The following is a 24,352-nucleotide window of genomic DNA, read 5'->3' as shown; positions in this document are numbered from 1 at the left end:
AAATGTTATAGGCATAATATATAAACGCCTAAAAAATTTATAGGGTCAGAGGCAAACCGCATCTGCATTTGTGCTTTTTCAATAAAACTGTCAAAAGGTCCAATAACTTCAAACACTCCTCCACCCCAAACCCAACAAAACAATCATACTAAATCATACTAAATCATACTAAAGTTTTAATTCAGTCTATTTTGGATATGAATTATGATATTTTTCATTCTCAGATTACTAATGAAATTGTACGACAGCTGATGGAACAGGGGGGCTTCTACAGTTTGGAGCGTCCTGGCGAGTTCATCACTGTGGTGGACATGCAGCTGGTGGCGGCAATGATACACCCTGGAGGTGGACGCAATGACATCCCACAGCGTCTCAAACGCCAGTTCAGTGTGTTCAACTGCACTCTGCCCTCCAATTCGTCCATAGATAAAATTTTTCACACCCTGGCATCTGGATATTTCTGCTTGGAAAGGGGTTTCACAGAGGATGTGTGCTCATTGGCTGCTGCTCTTGTCCCCACCATTAGGAAAGTGTGGCAGACAATCAAAACTAAGGTAAAGCTTCATTTAGAATGCTAATTGTGCAAATTATGCTGTATTAATATACAGCACATGTTGGTGCTCAATGGCTCTGATTCATAAAAGCTGGCAGTAGCAGCTCTATCCAAATAAATTGTGTGAAACAGTATTTAATTCCTATCCTCAAGTTTCCATGGTGATAATAAGAGCACTAATGTCAACTTACCTGCACAGTAAATTGCACAAAAAGTAAAAACCAATCAAAAACGACATGTAAATGGGTGCATATATATATTAAAGATCCATAACAAGAGAATGGCATAGAAATTTAACACATTTGGAATTTTATGGGGGATGGGAACTATATTATAATAATATTCTATATTCATGGGACTTAAAATGACACTGACATTATAAGAAGTTAACATTCAGATGTTTGGATATATCGGTAATTTAATAAAAATAATTGTCAAGAAATGTTATACTTATCTTTTTAGATGCTGCCCTCACCTGCAAAGTTTCACTATATTTTCAACTTGCGGGACTTAAGTAGGATATGGCAAGGGATTCTATCTGTAGGAGCAGAGGTGTGTAGAAGCCGAGAGCTGCTGGCTTCTCTCTCCTGCCATGAGTGCACAAGAGTTATTGCTGACCGCTTCATTGATCAGAATGACAGGGAGATCTTTGATGGCATTCTTGAAAGGGTAGGTGTATTAGATGTGAAAACCATAGATGTATATAATCAACTTTTGATGAGAAATGACCTTATGGAGCCCTTTAAATTCTATTTTCTGTCATGTTCCTTTATGTTCAGATAATTGAGGAAGACAATGGATCTGGTCTGCTGAGATGTGGTCTATGGGAGGAGTATTTTGTGGATTTTCTTAGAGATGCTCCAGAAATTACAGGAGATGAACCTGAAGAAACTGAAGTTTTGGCTCCAAAAATCTACGAGCCTGTTCCTTCCTTCTTAGCTTTGTCAGAACGGCTTGCACTATTAATGCAGCAGTATAATGAAACTGTGAGAGGCTCTAACATGGATCTGGTCTTCTTCAAGGTCAGTTATAATAAATGACTCTTCTTTAAAACATGTGAAGGTTCACTTCACATGTTTACTTTCCATGGGACAGTTAAAAAGTGTTGTTTTATTTTATTTCCCTTATATCACTCATGGATTGCCTTTAATTGTTTTTTGCTCTCTACCTGTAATATCTAATATCTGTAATTATTGTTCCCCACAGGATGCAATGATCCACCTAATAAAGATATCACGGATAATCCGGACACCCCAAGGCAATGCCCTGTTAGTAGGAGTGGGAGGATCTGGGAAGCAGAGCCTCACACGGCTGGCCTCCTTCATCGCTGGTTACGAAAGCTTCCAGATCACCCTTACACGGTGACTCCCCCCCCCCCCCCCCCCCCCTGTAATACTTACATTGCTTGTTTCAAATGGATATGTTTTTGTTCTAGAGAGCATAGTGATCAATATTTTCACAATATACAATAATACACCACAAAATTTTTATTGTAAGCTTTCAAAATAATGGTGTTGCACTTCAAATGAAAGATTGGTGCATTATTTTTGTGAATTTACAGATAATTGAATTAGTTAAGCAATTTTTGTACTATGTCATGTGGGATGAATGTTTATGTAAATCCATAAATCATTCTTTAAAGGACCTACAATGTGACTAATCTCATGGAGGACCTGAGGACCCTGTATAGAACGGCAGGACTACAGGACAAGGGTGTCACCTTCATCTTTACAGACAATGATGTGAAAGATGAGTCATTTCTGGAGTACATGACCAATGTGGTGGCATCTGGTGAAGTGTCCAACCTGTTTGCCCGCGATGAAGTAGATGAAATCAGCCAAGAACTAATACCCTCACTGAAGCGTCATCACCCTCGCTGCCCTCCGACCACTGATAACTTGTACAACTACTTCCTGTCGAGAGTACGCAGTAACCTCCATGTGATTCTTTGCTTCTCTCCTGTTGGGGAGAAACTTCGGTCTCGTGCTACAAAGTTCCCAGGACTGATCTCTGGATGCACCATTGACTGGTTCCAAAGATGGCCAAAAGATGCTCTGGTGGCAGTAGCTCAGTACTTCTTAGCAAGCTATCCATTCCAGTGCTCTGTGGAGGTTAAGCAGAGTGTCATGGGCACAATGGGGACCTTTCAGGATATGGTGGCACAGATTTGCACTGAGTACTTCCAACGCTATAGGCGTCAGACCTATGTGACACCTAAATCATACTTATCTTTTATTAAAGGGTACCAGACCATATATTCTGAGAAGATTGCAAATGTGGGGATGCTGGCAGAACGTATGAATTCTGGTATGCATCTTTTTTTGAGCTACATACTGTACATGTACACACGTGGACAAAATTGTTGGTACCCCTTGGTTAATGACAGAAAAACCCACAATGGTAACAGAAATAACTTTAATCTGATAAAAGTAATAATAAATAAAAATTCTATGAAAATGTACAAATGAAAGTCAGACATTGCTTTTCAACCATGCTTTAACAGAATTATTTTAAAAAATAAACTCATGAAACAGGCCTGGACAGAAATGATGGTACCCCTGAAAATAATGTGACCAAATGGACATGTTAAATCAAGGTGTGTTCACTAATTAGTATCACAGGTGTCTACAATATTGTAATCAGTCAGTGGGCCTATATATAGGGCTACAGGTAGTCACTGTGCTGTTTGGTGACAAGGTGTGTACCACACTCAACATGAACCAGAGGAAGCAAAGAAAAGAGCTGTCTCAGGACATTAGAAAGAAAATAATAGACAAGCATGTTAAAGGTAAAGGTTATAAGACCATCTCCAAGCAGCTTGATGTTCCTGTGACTACAGTTGCACATGTGATTCAGAAATTTAAGATCCATGGGACTGTAGCCAACCTCCCTGGACGTGGACGCAGGAGGAAAATTGATGACAAATCAAAGAGATGGATAACACGAATGGTAACAAAAGAGTCAAGAAAAACATCTAAAGAGATTCAAGGTGAACTTCAAGCTCAAGGAACATCAGTCTCAGATCGAACTATCCGTCGATGTTTGAGCCAAAGTGGCCTTCATGGGAGACGACCAAGGAGGACACCATTGTTGACAACAAAACATAAAAAAGCCAGACTGGAATTTGCCAAACTTCATGTTGACAAGCCACAAAGCTTCTGGGAGAATGTCCTATGGACAGATGAGACAAAAATGGAACTTTTTGGCAAGGCACATCAGCTCTATGTTCACAGACGGAAAAATGAAGCATATGAAGAAAAGAACACTGTCCCTACTGTGAAACATGGAGGAGGCTCTGTTATGTTCTGGGGCTGCTTTGCTGCATCTGGCACAGGGTGTCTTGAATCTGTGCAGGGTATAATGAAATCTCAAGACTATCAAGGGATTCTAGAGAGAAATGTGCTGCCCAGTGTCAGAAAGCTTGGTCTCAGTCGTAGGTCGTGGGTCTTACAACAGGATAATGACCCAAAACACACATCTAAAAACACTCAAGAATGGCTAAGAGGAAAACACTGGACTATTCTGAAGTGGCCTTCTATGAGCCCTGACCTAAATCCTATTGAGCATCTTTGGAAGGAGCTGAAACATGCCGTCTGGAAAAGGCACCCTTCAAACCTGAGACAGCTGGAGCAATTTGCACATGAAGAGTGGGCCAAAATACCTGCTGAGAGGTGCAGAAGTCTCACTGACAGATACAGGAATCATTTGATTGCAGTGATTGCCTCAAAAGGTTGTGCAACAAAATATTAAGTTAAGGGTACCATAATTTCTGTCCAGGCCTGTTTCATGAGTTTATTTTTTAAAATAATTCTGTTAAAGCATGGTTGAAAAGCAATGTCTGACTTTCATTTGTACATTTTCATAGAATTTTTATTTATTATTACTTTTATCAGATTAAAGTTATTTCTGTTACCATTGTGGGTTTTTCTGTCATTAACCAAGGGGTACCAACAATTTTGTCCACGTGTGTAAATATGCAAGGTGAAAATTTGTATCACATTAGTACCACATGACCTTTAATAAATGTACATGTACATGTAGCAGCAATAGCCTCCCTAAATTCTATCCACAGGTCTTGATAGATTAATGGAGGCAGAGGAGGGTGTAAATCAGCTCTCCAAAGCCCTGGCAGTGAAAGAGCAGGAGCTGGAGGTGGCATCTCGTAAAGCTGACGTCGTCCTTCAGGAGGTCACCAACAAAGCACAAGCAGCTGAGAGGGTTAAAGCCCAGGTGCAGAAAGTGAAAGACAAGGCCCAGGCCATTGTGGATGAAATAGCAGGGGATAAGGCAGCAGCAGAGTCCAAACTGGAAGCAGCAAAACCTGCGCTGGCTGCTGCAGAGGCTGCACTGCAGGCAGGTGTCGAGTCCAGTGAAAGTTCACTTTGATGGTGATCCGTGACAGACTTTGTGTAATTTTTAATACTATTAGAACTTGGTTATGGGACAAATCAAAGGAAACATAATAATAAAGGTGATATTGACTAGAATGCATTGTTTTGCAAAGATCAGGATCAATCAGGATTTCAGATTTAGTTATATGAATTAACTCCTTTGTCTTGTTACTAGACCATAAAGCCGTCAGATATTGCTACAGTGCGCAAGTTGGGGAAGCCTCCACATCTGATCATGCGCATTATGGACAGTGTATTGCTGCTGTTCCAGCGCCGGGTGGATACAGTCACCATGGACCCTGAGAGGCCCTGCCCAAAACCCTCTTGGAGTGAAGCCCTCAAACTGATGAACAACTCAGCCTTTCTCAGCATGCTGCTCAACTTCAATAAGGTCAGTGTGCACGCCGAACCCATAATGGGGATGTATGTGAATTTGGAATATGGATTTTGCGTAATGTATATGAATTTGATGCGTACTACAGTAATCAGGTTATATTAAACCATTCAGACTTGATATCAATGTGACCTACACTGGAACTGCTGCATGAGAGCATAAAAGTGATGTTATGTAATACCAGTTTTTGTTTTTGTGTTTGATTTATTTTTATTTTTTGCTTGGAACTTCACTATTTCTGCAGGACTGTAAGCTAAATTCAAATACTGTAGCTGCATAGCTATTGCTGAAGTGAAGTTAGGATATAAAGGCTAACTGCCATCCTAAATATTACTTTCTCTAGGATCAAAGAGCAGTTTGTAAACAAAGTGCCAATGTGTGGCGTGTTGTCGCGTTTGTTTGATGTAAAGGATAAGACTCAGAAGACAATGGTTGCAAGCTTCAGCAGAGCGCTTGTGAGATCCGAAAACTAACAGTTTAAGCTCATACTTATATCATAGATGCTCCACCCATCATGAACCCCTCAATGCTGTGTACAATCTCTTCTTAACACCAAATTTGGAATCATTTTGCTCACTACAGAATCATCCATTATACAGAATTGTTTTTGGCCATCTTTTTAGTTCACTTATTTTGTACATATGTTGCAAGTTGTATTCCAGGGTCCGTCTGGCTGGCCCTACATGAGAACAGCATGTCTTTACTTCAGAGACCTTATCTCTTAATAAAACAGAACATCCTGTGTCTAGCTTCAGGCCATTTCTCACTCACCCTGATGACATGAGCTTCTGTTTAAAGACAATATCAAAACCTTTACATTATACAAGAGCATTGATCTAACAGAGTACATGTACGGTATACAGTATCTCTTTAGGTTACCTGAGACGGACTAGGTAAGGTTCTCCAAATGCAGATCTAGTTGTATCAGCTATTAGTTTCTCAATCATTAAAGCCATTCTTTAATAACACTTCTGCTTAACCAACCTTGACTCACAACTTTTACATTTTATCACAGGTGTCTACATTTAAAGAGCCAGCTCTTGAATACATTAGTATACATTTTTTCCTCCATGATGTACTTTGTGTCGGTGGTAAGCACAAGGATCCACCACACTTGGAAATAAATAAATGTCAAAACTAATTACATTTAAATACTTAATAACTTAATAACTTAGTAATAAATGTTTTACTACTGTTTCTACTTAGTTACATTACTAATTACTTGATTTTAAAAATAACTACGTTAGATTACAAGTTACAAGTAGTTACATTCAGCAGCAAAATACATTTTTCCAATACTCACTTTATTGGAAGTGCATTTTTAACAGTAACGATGTATCTCCTGACATTTAAATAATGTATCTCCTGACATCACGTTTGTGTTGCTGTGCAGTATTATTTGTAAATGTATTTGTAAACGTAATACAAGCGAACTATTCAGTCAGACAGCTACTTGCTGTGAAACGAAATACAATACAATTTCAAGCATTTTAATGTAATCTACTTTAGCCAAAATTCCAGCACTTTTCAAACCTGGTAAATGTTCCTTCCCCTGTTTTTGAGGGGTATTTCTATACACTACCACATATCGTTATAGAGAACACTGCAAAGCATGACGTGTAAAACACGGTCGAGCGCAGCTTGTGGAGTCGAGTGCTACGGTCAGATGCAAAAGTATAACTGAGCCAAGAAGAAAGCAAAAATATATATTTTTACTAAGGAAAATAAAAATAATAATGCACAGTTACTTAGATAAGTAACTTTAATCTGATTACTGGACTGGAAATAGTAACCCGTTATACCTGACATCACTGTATATACACCTAGCTCACAACTATTGCATAACTGCACATCTTAGGCTCCTCTCTCCAGCCCAGTACTGTCTGAGGATCATTATTTATTTATTTATTTACCTTTATTTTACCAGGGTAGTCATATTGATATTAAAATATAAAATACATGTGAGCCCTGGCCAAGATAGTGCCACATAAGACACAAACCAACAATTAAAACTACTAAAATAACAAATAAGTTGTAACGCTGGGTGCGGGTGGAAGGACGAGGCACGAAGTCCAGCTCAAACACAGCAACGTTACTTTAAATAGCGCAGATAGCGCACATAGAACACTTATACACTCACGTGTGTGACTCAGATAAAGACGAGCACGGGACACTGCAAGAACGACATTAAATAGATCACGAGATGAGGCACAGGAGAGACTGATGAACACACTCGGACACAACCACACCCACGAAGATCCACAGATGCAGACGACTAGACGTAGAAAACATACATGCCCAAAGGGGAGGGGTCAGGGGCTGTAGCATAACAGAATTAATACAAATATACAAACATACAGTAACAAGTGCAACCATATGTATAGTAATTTATGACAATTGATTTAAATTCCTTCAAATCTGAAGATCATTGTATGTTGAGGGAGCATCAACACTGAACGATTTCTTTACAAATTCAGACATGAATATTCAGTGTTAAATAGCTACTATAGTGTAAATAATACAAAGAACTGGTTCTTGTCAAAAGTTCAGACAAGTATGAAGGAAGCTGACCAATAAGTCCTTTATACACAAAAACAACCCATTGTATTTGACGTCTTACTGAAAGGGGAGTTAAACCAGTGGTGCGTTAAAGATGTGGCACTTGTGCATTTCATTCTGCATTACAATTTATAACAAGAGTCTCGTCTAGAACAAGAGCTATGAGGAGGGAGGGCAGTCCTCTCTCCTTTATACCATTTTAGCAGGCGGAATTATCACGTTTACAGTACATTTAGGCACACTGAGAAACTGATTAGTGAGAATGCACGGTAGAGAGTTTTCGTCTCACATGTATTCTTCCTAATATGGAGCTTTCCTGTTTTTGAGCATGTACTCCATAGGGTCTTTATAACCTATGCTTACACATCAAGTAGTGGTATAGCAGAGTGCATTAGGGTGCTGATTCCTTTGCTATTCACATAGATGAGAGTGCCATCTATGTAACAGCAGAAATTAAGTCCATGCTGTAAATGAGACAAATAAGGTTTAAAGAAGCAACATCACAATGCAGCAAGTAGTCATAAGACAACTGCTTCTTTGGAAGGTTTGAAAAGAAACTGTTACTCTATTCAATCATTACTCTTCTTCTTTAGTCACATGTAAAACTACCATTGGGGAATATGTAAACATATTTACTAGGTACAGTGAACAAAGTTATCTCTATTCATGTAAATATTCAGAATGCTTAAACTGCTTTGTCAGGTCACATGCTGCCACTACAAATTTCTAGGCAGTAGCCCAGTAAAATCTTTTTTGTTGTTTGCTGTTTTTAACAAAAAAGGATACCATTACTGAAGAGGTCGTTGAGTTTGTTATGCCATATCTGAGTATGGAGGATTATAATCTGGAGTCAGCCAAACGAATTTGTGGCAATGTGGCTGGACTTTGCTCCTGGACTGAGGCTATGGTGGACTTTTTTGGAATCAATAAAGAAGTCTTACCCCTGAAGGTGAAGATATTTTATCAGCCTCAGTTTGATGATCAGAAATTGGCTTTTAAATGGTTTTAACATAAATATGGTGTTAAGTATAGCATTTAATGCCATGTCATTTTTATTCTGAACTGCCCATTCCAGGCTAACTTGAAGCTGCAAGAAGCCCGACTTACTGTGGCTCAGGATGAACTGTCGAGAGCTCAGGAACTGCTGGATGCCAAGCAGAAAGAACTGGATGAGGCACAGGTGTGGGGTCAGGCAAGGCAGGACGCAAGTGCAGAGTCTAAAAAAATTAACAATAATACATTTTATTTGATAGCACCTTTCTGACACTCAAGATCACCCTACATAATCTAAAATATAAAATATGACAATAATAATAATAACTAAATAATAAATAAAACAGCAAAACAGAGAGACAATCTTCAACAAATAAAATGCACAGAGCAGTTGGAGTCAGATGGTATAGGCAACTCTAAATCGGTAAATTTTGAGACCTGAAATGTGAAATGGAGTTAGAATTCCTTAAGTCAGGAGGTAGAGCATTCCATAACCTAGGGCAAAGGTGTCATACGTATTCACAGAAGTATTGGGTAGAAGTATAGATACTAAGCTGTAAAAATACTAATGCAGAAGTTGAAGTATCAACTCAAGTAAAAGTGTAAAAATACTGGTTTCAAAACTACTTAAAGTATAAAAGTAAAAGTAATGTAAAAAAAAAAGTAATTCCATAAAGGACAAAAACATAGGTCGCGTCACAAGGCCTATAGCCCCCCCCCCCCCCCCCCCAATTTTTCTAAAAGCCATTATGACTATAATGTTATTTTTAAATGGTAATGTTAAAAAATAGGCAATAGGCTAACTTAACAATAGGCTAATATTTCATTTAATGGGCATATTAAAAACTAAAGCAATTTAGTAAAATGCTAATTTATTAAAACCATATTGTCACAGTGGCGAGGGAGGAGCAGTGAGGGAGTGGTGCACCACACAAAACATTTATTACCATGACGATATATACAGAGATTACAAGACACTTCAAAAACCTACATCGGAGTGCTTTTGATATACAGCTGGTTAGATGGTCTTCCTGGATACCAGCCTCCTGGTGCTTAGTTGGAACATTTAGCTCAAGTTCTTGAGTGTCTGCCATGAATAGCATACTAAGCTACTCATGTCTGCTATGTCATTGCTGGAATATGACTTGGCATGTGATGGATCACGCACAAAGCAGTAGGGTGTGGAATAAAATAAATACAACTATTTATTTGGATAGTTTTTTTTTAATTATGACAAGCCAAATTGAGAACAACCCAAAATGAAACAGGAGTGACAAGGCTATTTCTAAAAAGTAAGGAGTAGAAAGTACAGATAATTTCATGAAAATGTAAGTAGAAGTAAAAAGTCAGATAAAAAATTATTACTTCAAAAATGTATAGATACCCAAAATTTCTACTTAAGTAAGGTAATGAAGTATTTGTACTTCGTTACTTGACACCTCTGACCTAGTGGCAGAACTACTAAAAACCCTACTCCCCATGGTTCTGAGGCGTATAGTGGGGAAGACAGGTGAGTGGAGGCAGATGATCTCAATAATTTTATAGACTAACTTTTTTGTTTGTATTTTTAAACAAAGCATATCATTTTTAGTTATTTTTTATTTTATTTTTTATTATTGTCTGAATATCATTAAATTACTATCATCAAATATTGTCATCTTTTAGCATTGTCCTTTTATCAGTAGATGATAGAAAACAAGTTTTTGAAAAACTTTAAAAATCTTAATTTTAATTGCATATCTTAGTAAAAGAAAGCAAGCCACTCACTCTTTAACCAGGCAGTTTATGATGCTGCGATGAGAGAGAAACAGTCACTACTGGAGGATGCGGAAGGGTGCCGCAGGAAGATGTCCAACGCGATGGCCCTCATTGATGGCCTTCACGGAGAGAAGGTTAGCCTAGCCATAATCATTTTGAGGCATGGGTATATGTGGAAAAAGATCCTTGTTTTTGGATGCATTTGTGGGCACTTTCACTCAACAAAAACAGTGTAAGTCTTGAATGTAGGAGACATGACTGATGTTGAGATATTGTGCATTTTTCTAGCTGTTGACTGTTCTTTATACACTGAAATCAGCATTGTGCAGAAAAAATTGGGCTGTAACTGCAAGTTTAATATTTTACTTTTATTTCTACATGGAATATGTGTGCATGGGAATATGTGTCTCCATTAGATTCGTTGGACAGAGAGCAGTATTGAGTTCCAGAGGCAAATTGAGTATCTAGTGGGAGATGTGTTGCTGGCTACTGGTTTTTTGTCCTATGCTGGTCCCTTCAACCAAGAATACCGTAATCTTCTTATTCAGCAGTGGAAGAAAGAAATGAACAGCCACCTTATTCCATACACTGAGGTATGTTCACCTGTCTGCAGTCTATGAGCAGCAGTGGTGGCTGGTGCTAAACGTTTTGAGGGGGGTGCAAACAAACTGAAAAATCTAAACACAACAAAAGCACAAAAAAAAGTGAACACGCATATCCCAGCGAGATTGTACTATGTTTGTTAATACCAGAAGAATAAGTGTATTACATAAGCTTGTTGGCATATTATTATACACTTCAAATATGTGCTTGATTAGGATATGTTCCAGTAGCTAGCTTTGCTACGAAGCTAGCATATATTTTAGTTAATATTTGTTTAATGTAGTTTGTATTCAAAATGCACAATCTTAACGTCTTCATGTTCTCTCAAGTTTCCCACTGGAATTACAAGAGATGGTTCATTTCTTATGTGTTAGTAACGTAATACAAGCGAACCATTCAGTCATATAACTCTCAGTTTGTCGCTCTCAGCAAACTTTAAGTGAACTAATTAAAGAGCTTCTCCAGATTATGTGTTAGCCAAAGGTTTAAGGACCAACATGGATAAACATTTGTCAAGCACCCCAAACAGGAAGTATATGGTATACAGTCACAGAAATATACAATGGATATCATTTTTGATTTTTATTTTTTTTACCAATAAGTGTTAATGGCCAGTTTTACTAGTTTCGTTACTACTTTCACAGTCTGCCCCTGACTCGTCCCTCAGGTTTGTCTGTGTCTATGTGCATGTGTGTGTGGATGGGATACTGCATGTGTTCATCTGCATCCCTCATCACACCTGATGCTTGTCTTGTTACTCTTATGAGTAGCACTTCTTATATCTTGTTTATGTAACAGTATTTAATGTGCAACAATGTTGTGCCTGTTGCTCGTTTTTGTTTAAGCCCAGTCCCTTTTAGATGTGATTACGTCTTGTCGAAGTATAGCCTGTGACGTAATACAAGCAAATGTTATGCACAAACATGCTATTGAAACGCACAAAGTTTAGCTTTTTTCCTTCAACACTTTTTATTATTAATATATCTTTTTATCGAGGCCATGTGTTTAAATTCCAGAAATTCCTTGACATTCTTTAAATTAATTAAAACGTATTCATTTGAAAGACAAACCAAATCGACTCCCTGCATAGACTATGGAGTATGATATGATCGTATCATTAAATCATAAATCAGGAGTCACCAACATGACGCCCACGGGCTTGTTTTAAAAATAGCTCACTATAGTGCCATGCACCCCACCCCCCAACACCCCCCCCCCCCCCCCCCCCCGCTCAACAACTTTTCGTTCGATTGATGCGTATTAATCTGGTAGTCCTCCGCAATAATTGGTATCCAAGAAATAACTCCCAGTTTCAAATAGGTTGGTGACCCCTGTCATAAATTTTATTGAGTAGTTTCATATTTAATTAATAATATTCATTGTTTCATTTATTACATTTTAATATAGAACTTCAGCGTCATCACTATGCTCGTGGACAATGCCACTATAGGTGAATGGAACCTTCAGGGCCTTCCTAGTGATGACTTGTCTATTCAAAATGGCATCATTGTCTCTGGAGCATCCCGTTATCCCCTTCTTATCGACCCTCAGGGTCAGGGAAAGACATGGATCAAGAACCGTGAAAGTGATAATGGCCTACAGGTACAAACCCAATTGTACATTAGTTCACAAGATGAAAGCTGAATGGTTTGAATGTTTGGCAAAGCATAAGCAACTAATTAGTCACTTTACAGGATTAGAGGCCCATTTTACATTATGTATCAACGTTATTGTTTGACTTTCTTGTCACTAGGTGACATCTTTAAATCACAAATATTTCCGAGCTCACTTTGAAGATTGCTTGTCTCTTGGGAAACCACTTCTCATTGAAGATGTTGGGGAAGAGTTGGATCCTGTTCTTGATAACATTTTAGAGAAGAACTTCATCAAATCTGGTTCAACATATAAAGTATGACAACACTGTATAACTTGTGCTATATGCAGTTGAATTAACTGTTCACTGGTATAATTTAGATGCCGCTTTCCTCTGTAACGCATCATACATGAATGCATCTCTCTTCAAACAGGTTAAAGTGGGAGATAAAGAAGTGGATGTAATGAAGGAATTCACTTTGTACATCACAACAAAACTGCCCAACCCAGCCTACAGTCCTGAGATTAGTGCAAAAACTGCAATTGTGGACTTCACTGTCACAATGAAGGGCCTGGAAGACCAGTTGCTCGGTCGTGTAATACTCACAGAGAAACAAGTGAGAATGTGACACTCCCATATATTACTGTTCACGGCCATTTATGCTCATTTTATTGCTCATCTCGTACATAGTTACGGTATTTGAGAGTTTCTGGTGTTGAACATGTGCATGCGCACACATTTAGCTGGACTCACAATCCGTACCCTCCAACTGATGAGCTGCCACTGATAAACAGTTTTTTAATTCATTCTTTGTGATGGAAATTGTGTTGGAATGATGCATCTAAATGTAATAGTCATTAATGTACCTATGGAATAAGGTCTAGTTTAGTGTGTGACCATGGAGCTCCTCTCCTATATTTAACGGTCTGCCCCTGACTCCTCCCTCAGGTTTGTCTGTGTCTATGTGCATGTGTGTGTGTGGATGGGATTCTGCATGTGTTCATCTGCGTCCCTCATCGCACCTGATGCTTGTCTTGTTACTGTTATGAGTAGCACTTTGTCGTGGAAATTTCCTGAAATAGATGAGGACTCGGATGTGGTTTTTAAAAAGATTTTTAAAAGATTTTTTTTTAAGTAAAATAAGCATGAGAATCTCGTCTAGAACAAGAACTCTCAGGAGAGAGGGCAGTTCTCTCTCCTTTATACCACAGTATGCACAGTAGACAGTTTTCGTCTCACATGTGTATTCCTCCTAATACGGAGCTTTCCTGTTTTTAGTGGAAGAAACTGACGTATCAGTTGTACACAGAAACAGCTGATGGGTCAGCTATAGCAGAGGAATGACAGGCAGATAACAGTGCCTTCTGCCTCTGCCCATTCCTCTGTCGCAGGTTACAATATATGCACACAAGTACATGATTACATACTGAATCACACTATTCCCAGCCCTTCTGCTAATCAGAATGATGTACTAAATCATAATGTTCTTTTGTAAACCAAATGACAAGCATCTTGTTTATGTAACAGTATTTATTGTGTGTCGATGTTGTGCCTGTTACTCATCTTTGTTTAAGCTCAGTTCCTATTAGGAACAGTGAATGTTATGCACTAACATGCTATTGAAGCGTTCATTGTGAAACACTCTGCAAGTGAGACTGAGTCCTTTCCTGTGCACATAAAATTTAGCTTCTTTCCTTCTGATCGACACCTTTAAGCACATATTTAATTTCCAGAAATTCCATGGCATTCTTTAAATTATTTAAAACGTATTAATTTGAAAGACAGATCAAATTGATTCCCTGCATAGATTATGAAGCATGATATGATTGTATCATTGTATCATAAATTGTATTGTGTAGTTTCATATTTAATAACATTTATTGTTTCATTTTAGGCAATAAATAGCATATGAACATGAACATGTTCATGCACACAGTCAGATTTTTCTGATGTAATGGATACAAATGAAAATGTTAACCAAACAAGTGTCAAGTTAAAATTCATATGAAATGTTCACTTCTGCTAAGGAACTGGAATCTGAGCGTGTAAAGATGTTATCAGAGGTGACCTCCAACAAGCGCAAGACACAGGAGTTGGAGGAGAATCTGTTATACAGACTGACCAGCACACAGGGTTCCCTGGTGGAGGATGAGTCTCTGATAGAGGTGCTCAGAGTTACCAAACATACTGCAGAGGAGGTATGTGGGTGTTTATCCATCTTGTTTAAAGAGGTATTCATTTTAGTGTAACAAACAAATCATCAAAAAAAAAAATCAGTTTGCACTATGGATGCAATCTTAAGCGCCATTTTCTTTTGCATGAACATGATGTCTTGAGGGAAAAGACTGTCATCCAATGTTTTGTCAGGCTCACTAACAGAGAAATGAAATTAGTGAGAAATGCATGAAGAAATGCATATATAAAGGAGCACTGAAAGTCCAGATAATAGGTCAAAAGACAATAATGCCAGAGGAGAATAAATATAAGGGAATATGTTTGTATTTATACATGCATGTATTTTGTGAGGTCACATATCAATCAATCACAGTGTGACAACAGTTGTTGTCACAAAGCAGCTTTACAAGTGTCAGAGTCTAAGCAAAGGGCAACAGTGGCAAGGAAAACCACCCTAAGAGGATGAGGAAGAAACCTTGAGAGGAACCAAGACTCAGTGGGGGAACCCATCCTCCTCTGGCCGACGACAGTCACCACATACTAATGTTGGATGAGAAGGCCTGGCTCTCAGTCTCCACTCTTATTCATCCCAAAAGTGTTGTATCAGGTTGAGGTCAGGACTCTGTACAGGCCAGTCAAGTTCATCCACAACAGACTCTTCCATCCATGTCTTTATGGACCTTGTTTTGTGCACTGGTGCACAGTCATGTTGGAAGAGGAAGAGGCCAGTTCCAAACTGTTCCCACAAAGTTGGGAGCATGGAATTGTCCAAAATGTCTTGGTATGCTGAAGCATTCAGAGTTCCTTTCACTGGAACTAAGGGGCCAAGCCCAGCTCCTGAAAAACAAATCGACACCATAATTGTAACGCGAACCCCCAGGGAACAGGGGATTCGCAGGGTTTTTTGTAGGAGATTAACCCGGGGGCAAAGCCCAAAAGAAAACACGACAAACTGAGACCTCCGCCACTAAGCGGGAAACGCGGAAAAAGAAAACTGAGTGAAAACTCAGAAAACGAGAACAAAAAACACACGGAGGAAACCACTCGATGTGTCGTGATAAAAAGGGAGCCCAAACGAACAAAATAAATACAAGCCAGGGAAGGGAGCTGGCTGAAAACAAAAAGCACAAAAACTAAAAAATATAGAGAAGAAACAGCTTGGGGAAAACTTGAGAAATGCCAGTAAGGGCGCAGGAGAAGAAACCTAAAAAAAAAACAGTAGAGAGAGAGAGAGAGACGACTGCTCAATAACTGGGATAACAGGCTGGCTGCAAGAGCGAGAGGCAACAAACAACTCAGCAGTGAGGCACTGCAACCGTGCCCATTAAATAGTGGAAGGCACAACTGCAGGTCCTCACCGCTGATTACGTCTCCCACGAGTATTAGCTCGTGGGTTCCCTCTGGTGGTGACAGGAGGGCTGGTCCTGGACCCAGCCCTGACAGAAATCCCCCCTCTAGCAAACTTTACACTTGGCACAATGCACAAGTACTGCTCTCCTGGCAACCGCCAAACCCACACTCATTCATCAGATTCGCCAGATGGAGAAGTACAAATCGTCACTTCAGAGAACGCACCTCCACTGCTCTAGAGTCCAGTGGCAACATGCTTTACACCATTGCATCCGACGCTTTGCATTGTACTTGGTGATGTATGGCTTGGATGCAGCTGCTCGATCATGGAAACCCATTCCATGAAGCTCTCTGTGCACAGTTCTTGAGCTAATCTGAAGGCCACATGAAGTTTGGATGTCTGTAGTGATTGACTCTGGATAAAGTTGGTGACCTCTTCGCACTATGCGCTTCAGCATCCACTGACCCCGCTCCATCAGTTTACGTGTCCTACCACTTTGTGGCTGAGTTGCTGTCATTCCCATCACTTCCATTTTCTTACAATACAGCTGATAGTTGACTGGAATATTTAGGAGTGAGGAAATTTCACAACTGGATCTCACATGAGGCATCCTATCACAGTTCCACGCTGGAATTCACTGAGCTCCTGAGAGTGACATATTCTTTCACAAATTTTTGTAAAAAAATGTTTGTCTGCATGCCTAGGTGCTTAATTTTATACACTTGTGGTGATTGATTTATATACAAGTTAAGTACACATGGAAGTACCAGGGTATGCACATTTTTAAATCTCAAAATCAATGACTTTTAAGACCTTTTTAATACCTCTCACAAGAAAAAATAATACTATTATGGGGATGCAGGTGTGTTCCACATCGTTGACGGGGGGGGGGGGGGTTTGGGGACGGAAATTGTTGACGGAGGTGGGGGGGGGGGGGGTTGGCGAACGAAAATTGTTGACGTTGTTGAGGCCGTATACTCCAGCGCTAGGAATCTAGCACTAGGACCCTGGAGCGGTTATTTTCTGCATGGTCCTAGCGCTAGATTCGGCAAAGTTCACATCGCGCCAGAACAACTGAACAACACACACTTATAATAATTTAATGCCCCCCCCTCATAAAATTCCAGACATTTTAAGACATTTTTAGGCCTTGAATATGGAAAACTAAATTTAAGACATTTTAAGACTTTTTAAGGACCTGCGGGTACCCTGAGTACGTACAGGGTAAGCAAGAACAAATCAGAGTGCTAAGCAGTGTGAATAACCTTGTATTGAAGTCTAACAAAAGTGATTGAGGTCATTTCAGATGGAAATGCCTTAAATGTTCTAAAATATTATCTTGGTTCATGTGAGCTATTTCCTATCCATTTAGGTTAGGGAGAAGTTATCAGTGGCAGCAGAGACTGAAATAAAAATCAACCATGCCCGTGAGGAGTATCGACCAATAGCCACAAGGGGAAGCATTCTCTACTTCCTCATTGTAGAAATGAGCCTGGTCAACATCATGTACCAGACTTCACTACGTCAGTTTCTTGGTATTTTTGACAGTTCAATGGAGAAGTCACCAAAGTCTCACATCACCTCAAAACGAATGGCTTACATCATGGAATATCTGACCTATGAGGTGTTCCGCTACACAGTACGCGGCCTGTATGAAGAGCATAAATTCCTTTTCACCCTTCTCCTGGCACTCAAGATAGACCTTCAAGCCAGAAACATTTCTCACAACGAGTTCCAGGCTTTCATCAAAGGTATAATAATGGTATAAAGGTGTAATGTGTTATGCTTGATATGACAATCCTTGTTCAACTAACCATAACCCTATTCAATATTAACAATACAATAACAATTCAATCAATCAAAATTTATTTCTATAGCTGTCAAAAAGCAGCTATTACGACTAACTCCGCCCCCTCACCTTTTTCTCGTGTCGTTCTACTTCGCTCCGCCTTGTCTTTGTCTCCATGGTTTTCCCAGTGTCTGTCATGCCCCTGTTCTGTGTTTTCCCTGATTTTAACTGAAAATCATTGTTTTGATATTCAATTTATTACTTTGCTGATGAAACTAAATTAGACCCAAATTAGCAAAAAGCTTAGTCAATTCAATTCAATTGAAAGTGTTAATAGACACAAAGGTTCAGTTAACAGTATTTATCTTATATACAATAGATTCAATACTGTGAGATCTAAGAAACACTCAGAGACAAGGATTCAAATGCTAGTGGTTTATTAAATAGGCTTTAATATTCAGTATTCATAGTATTCATAACCAGTGTTGCGGATAACGCCGTTAAAAATAACGGTGTTAGGTAACGGCGTCATTTTGTTAGTAACGGGATAATATAATTAATTTCTTTTCCTGTCGTTACAACGCCGTTGACGTTACTGGTCATTAAAAGCGGTGCGTTACTATATATTGATATACTAACAGTAATGCGAGCGGACCGCTGCCCAGGCTAGCTAGTGAGGAGTAACAGATCTCAATAGGTCACAGTTCTCGGTGTAACACCTGTTTAACTTAACAAGTCAGTAAGCGATTGGCTAAGGCAGCGTTATGGTAGCCAATCAGAGCCAGTGTTTTTACACGCGCGCAGAAGCACACGACACAAACGGAGAAGAGGCAGAAATGGCGAGTCAGGAGCAAGCCGAAGAAAAAATAGCATTTTCAAGGTGGCGATATAAACATTATTTAAGAAAATACTTGAAGTTCCTGAATGTCTACCAGACTGGGTATTTGAATTATTTAATTAAGAATAGAGGTTGTATTGTTAAGTTTACTTCTGTTGTGAACAAACAGTTGTCTCAGATTGAGAGAATTTAATTTTATTTGATAGATGTAAATGCACTTTATATAGTGTAACTGTTTACTATTTTAATTTTTTTTTACAAAGATTTGGGATATTAAAGGATTTTATACTGCACTGGTCTGTGGATGTGCAATAAATATCAAAAGTTAAACACCTTTCTGATCTACTCATTTCAACTGACTGTAAAAACTGCTTTTTCAAAAAAATCCTTATTCATTGGCATATAACTTTTTTTTAACTGTAACGCAAATAGTTACTTTCTCTGGTAATGAGTTACTTTTATTATAGAGTAATTCAGTTATTAACTCAGTTACTTTTTTGAACAAGTAGTGAGTAGCTATAACTAATTACTTTTTTAAAGTAACGTTCCCAACACTGTTCATAACTGATAACAGATAATGTGCAATTGTTACAGAGACCACATTTAAATGTAGATTAAGGTTTGTTTTTTCTTGCTAGGTGGAGCGTCTCTTGACATGAACTCAGTGGAGCCAAAGCCAAAGCGTTGGATTCTGGATATGACTTGGCTAAACCTGGTGCACTTATCTAGTCTGCATCCCTTCACAAAACTACTGGCCCAAGTGGCACACAGCGATCGAGCCTGGAAATGCTGGTTTGATGAACCAGCCCCAGAAGAAGCCACACTTCCAGATGGCTATGACAGCCTTCTTGATGCCTTCCACAAACTACTACTGATCCGAAGTTGGTGTCCAGATCGTACTATTGCGCAGGTATGTTATTTTAATTACCAGCATAACTCTTATCTCTTAGATTCTTTAGCTACACATCAGTTTGCAGAGCCGGCCCTGACCAATGTGGTGCTCTAGGAGAGATTTTGGTTGGTGCCCCCTGCATCATCAATCATCAGATTGATTGTATCAGTATTAAAGAAACAAATAAAAAGCGAATTAATTATAAATATTATTGTGTAACAAGAAATAAATATAGATTATATATATACAAGAATATATATATATATATACAAGAAATAAAAAAGATTTTTAAACAATTTTACATAAAGTAATGCAGAGAACTACTTTTAAATATTAATAATATTTTAAAAACAACTACCGCCAGTGCAAATGACAAATGAGTGCAATATGCCTACTGCAACATTGTTATTGTATTAAAAGTGCATCTGAAATTAACAGAAGAGCATATGTGTGTTTTAAAATATATTTATTTTAATGTTTTGTTAGTCACGGAAATACATTGCAGAATCAATAGGACACAGATATGCAGAGGGTGTGATACTGGACATGGATGCCATGTGTACAGAGAATGATAAGAGAACACCTATGATCTGCTTTCTCTCTATGGGATCAGACCCTACTGAAAATATAGAGAGACTTGCTAAGACAAAGGTATTTCACCACACTGGGTAAACCAGATTATCTTAACATTTTGTTGGATAAAGTTTTTATTTGTATATCGGAATACTTTCCTGTTCTAGATTGATAATAAGATTTGACTATATTTATCAATCAAAGCATGCATACTATGTGTACTTTAAAAATGTGTTCAAGGGATTCTCTTATGGTACTTACTGAAGAAACTGTTTGACATTAATACTTTTTGGCTCTGATCAGCATTTTTTCTACAGTTAGTTCCTCTCTGCAAAATATTGATGCAACATTGTGTGTAAAATCTGATTATTTGAAGAAAAGTGTTGTTTCAAAGGTTATCATTCTTATCCATTACTTACCTTGATAGGATTTACTTTAGATTTTTTGGCCCTTTGCACTGTGGCCTCTTGCAGAATATTCCCTGTAGGCCCATTTCCATGGGACAAGGACAGGAGGTTCATGCACGGAGGCTCTTAGTCCACAGCATGTCAGATGGAGGATGGCTGCTTCTGCAGAACTGCCATCTGGGTCTGGATTTCCTGGATGAACTTCTGGAATCTGTCACTACTGCGGATAACATCCAGGAGAGCTTCAGGGTTTGGTTGACAACAGAAGTACACCCTAAATTCCCCATCTCCTTTCTCCAGTCATCAATCAAGTTTACTAATGAGGCTCCACAAGGTGCACACATTCTCCAGCTGTAAAATGGTTTTAGATTTGCTTTAATAATAGTAGTCTGGTTTGCAGTTATTCTTTTAGGAAAGGCAGCTAAAGGACAATGATTTTTTTGTTGTTAAATCTGTGTTTTAAATCTAAATCCATTCAACTTTAAGAATGACATACCTTTAAGAACGCCAAATTTATGAGTGTTTCCCAAAAGACTTCTTAGTCTCCCAATTTACGAACGAGTTCTAAGTAGTTCTTTGTAGTAGTAGTAGTTCTTTGCGCCTCTGCATCTGCACTGGAAAAGCTCTGCTAGTCAAAAACCGAACCACTGATTTACATAAATTTTTCCATTATTACGAAACAAAAGTATCATTGGGAAAATGACAAGCATAAAAACTAACAACTAATAAGTGTTGAAATTTCAAGTATAAGAAAAAAACAACAAAAATGGGACAATATTGCCAAGAATATCAGTGTATGTAGTGGAATTAATAGATCAGGCATGGCATGTGGCATGACTTCTGTATTCAAGCCAAAATAAGGGGACAGAACTCAGAAAGGAGAGGACTAAGACTGGTGGAGGTCAAATCAGTGGCAGAGCTAGACTTTTTTTCAAATGGTGGTCAAAGGGTGAGCAAGGCTTTATCAGAGGGGTCCATATACAAATTAAGAATGAAAGGAAACAAATATTTTCTCTTAAAATTACAATTCCCAGTGGGGTGGCAGTAGGGGTCAGTAGCCCCTGGGGATACTGGGCCCCACAGATACTGAAGAGATATGATGGGATTTGATACAGGAGTATATAGCTTCAGAGTGGATAGAGTGGATACCCACTGTCAGCTAGTACATGTCCACCATCAAATGCACCAACCCTAGCCATCTGACACACTCCAGAATTGGCCCAAATGGAGTCATGAGTACTCCCAGGCCACTTGGCTACAATGTCCATAAAGAGGCATTGGTGGTTGCATATTACTTGTATATTCACAGCAGAGAAGGCTTTACAGCAGGTATAAATTGGGCTCAAGAGGCTGGGAGTGTGTATGAGGATCAGAGTGCCGTCCACTGCACCAACAACTCCAGGAATGTTTACAATTGCATGAAAACCAATATATATATATATATATATATATATATATATATATATATATATATATATATATATATATATATATATATATAGTAACAGCATGCACACATTTAGATACGTCAGCTTTGCTTAGTCCGTGGGCATCACCAACAGTCTGCAGAAACCCACCTGTGGCCTAAAATCAGAGGGCTAGTAACTGCATCGTTTGGCTTTAAGAACAGGGCTGCCCTCACTTTAGCCTAAATTGCAGCACGTTTCAGACCTGGAACACAATGCAACATTAATTTTCGTCAGGTAAATGTTCCTTCCCCTGTTTTTGAGGTGTGTTTCTTTATACTTCCACATATCGTTTTGGAGAACACTGCAAAGAATGTGATGCGGCAAGTATAAACGCCTCCGCCGTTCGCACAGGTTCGCATGAGGTGTGCGGAGTCGCGCACTACGGACATGTCCCAGGAAATACGAACGTTTAGTCACCCTACTTTAAGAGAGCTGGACTGTTTGCCATACATAGCCATGGCACGTTTAACAGCTTCGGCACTTTCGGCAGGGTCTTTATACGTCTTGTCGTGTTTTGTCTCGAAATGCTTCTTAGTGCTGGAAGTTCGGCACTCAACGTTGTCATAGCACAGTGTACACACAGTACGATCTTTGACATACACCAAACCATAGTCTTCCATCCAGGGTTGAAATGCCCTCGCTTTGTTTTTTTAACCGGAGGCTCTGTTATCTCTTGTAACGCTATCAGGTAGGCTAACTGATTTGTATTAGGCTAAATTTAAACATGGGTCTGTGCCGGGAGCTGAGTGCAGAGCGTTGAGGAGTGATTTCGACTGGAGGATCGTGCTCTCTGTCTGAGATTTTTTATTTATTTATTTTTTTGCTGATGCTGGTCCAGCGTTGCCGACCCCTGCATTATATAATGTGCATATGTGAAGACTCCAGATTTTTGTATTTGAATGCTCTAAAGCCAAAAGGAGGTCCGTGCAATATAATAATGTCTTTTACATTCATTCAGGTGTGGTTGTTAATGCCTTTTACATTCTGCAGTTGTCTTGGAAACAGGTTCACAGTGTTAGTGCAAGCAGTAATACAACAGACTGACAGCTCTAAATGCTAAGAGGCTTCAAATCATACAACATTAATGAAAACTAATAAAAAAAAAGGCAAAATTAAATATAAATACAAACCTATAACCAAATTACACACAATTTAGGAATTCTTCAGAGAAATCATACACCTGTAACTCCTAATTGAACAGGCCTGGACAGTTATTATGACTCAAAAAGACAACAGAAGAAATCTTAATAGAGTGTTGGGCTACAGCTGAGACTCCACACAGTCACCGTAGTTGGTATTCAGTAAAATGGATTTGTTTGCTTGGTACAGTCTGCCATATATATCATGGGAGTCTTTATTAATAAAATGATTTTTTAAATTAGAAAATGCATTTCTATGTTAATCTAATTTCTTTGCACATGGTGTGTGCCATGGTATAAGGTGTGAAAGCAGGGCTGAGGAGGACCTACAACAGCATTACACAGGAGCACTTAGAGATCACCAACATGCCACAGTGGAGACCTCTACTCTATGCTGTGGCCTTCCTCAACACCACTGTACAGGTCAAGAGCACTGTTCCTGCACACCAAAGTTTGGCACTGACTTTTGCCTAGTCTGAATAAACACTATATCGGTCAGATTTGATATGTAGTCCAATGATTGTACTGGCTCATTCTAAAGTTGTCACATTTTTCTTCAGGTTTTTACATATTGTTTTACATCTAATATGATCCGCTTGTTCTTTATTCCCTCTTGTTCATTCTTCTTTCTAACCTTTATTTTTACCCTATAAGGAGAGGCGCAAGTTTGGCCCACTGGGATGGAACATTCCCTATGAGTTCAATCAGGCAGATTTCACTGCCAGTGTGCAGTTTGTGCAGAATCACCTGGATGCAGTGGATGTAAAGCATGGTGTCAACTGGAGCTGTCTGCGCTACATGCTTGGAGAAGTACCTATTACTTGTTTTTAATCAACTGAATGCATTCTAGTTTAGCCATTTAGGTGAATCTGTT

General features: G+C 38.9%; 1 protein-coding gene across 1 annotated transcript in view; it reads left to right on the top strand.

Annotated features, from left to right (window-relative positions):
• dnah5l (dynein, axonemal, heavy chain 5 like) overlaps positions 1-24,352 on the top strand; it is a 94,406-nt gene that overhangs the window by 66,621 nt on the left and 3,433 nt on the right. The window contains exons 53-73 of the mRNA XM_076970508.1: positions 225-554; positions 1,016-1,222; positions 1,333-1,575; positions 1,760-1,914; positions 2,196-2,860; positions 4,626-4,906; positions 5,120-5,335; positions 8,679-8,846; positions 8,973-9,077; positions 10,669-10,782; positions 11,065-11,241; positions 12,659-12,853; positions 13,005-13,160; positions 13,279-13,461; positions 14,873-15,043; positions 17,744-18,122; positions 19,637-19,908; positions 20,377-20,541; positions 20,937-21,204; positions 23,780-23,901; positions 24,133-24,292. Of these exons, the coding sequence (XP_076826623.1) occupies positions 225-554; positions 1,016-1,222; positions 1,333-1,575; positions 1,760-1,914; positions 2,196-2,860; positions 4,626-4,906; positions 5,120-5,335; positions 8,679-8,846; positions 8,973-9,077; positions 10,669-10,782; positions 11,065-11,241; positions 12,659-12,853; positions 13,005-13,160; positions 13,279-13,461; positions 14,873-15,043; positions 17,744-18,122; positions 19,637-19,908; positions 20,377-20,541; positions 20,937-21,204; positions 23,780-23,901; positions 24,133-24,292 (4,732 nt within the window). The remainder of the gene's footprint in view (positions 1-224; positions 555-1,015; positions 1,223-1,332; positions 1,576-1,759; positions 1,915-2,195; positions 2,861-4,625; positions 4,907-5,119; positions 5,336-8,678; positions 8,847-8,972; positions 9,078-10,668; positions 10,783-11,064; positions 11,242-12,658; positions 12,854-13,004; positions 13,161-13,278; positions 13,462-14,872; positions 15,044-17,743; positions 18,123-19,636; positions 19,909-20,376; positions 20,542-20,936; positions 21,205-23,779; positions 23,902-24,132; positions 24,293-24,352) is intronic.

This window comes from Brachyhypopomus gauderio, chromosome 13, assembly GCF_052324685.1.
Source record: "Brachyhypopomus gauderio isolate BG-103 chromosome 13, BGAUD_0.2, whole genome shotgun sequence".
Classification (NCBI taxonomy): domain Eukaryota; kingdom Metazoa; phylum Chordata; class Actinopteri; order Gymnotiformes; family Hypopomidae; genus Brachyhypopomus; species Brachyhypopomus gauderio.
The sequence above is the reverse complement of the archived record's forward strand: the minus strand, read 5'-3'. Positions and strand labels throughout refer to the sequence as shown.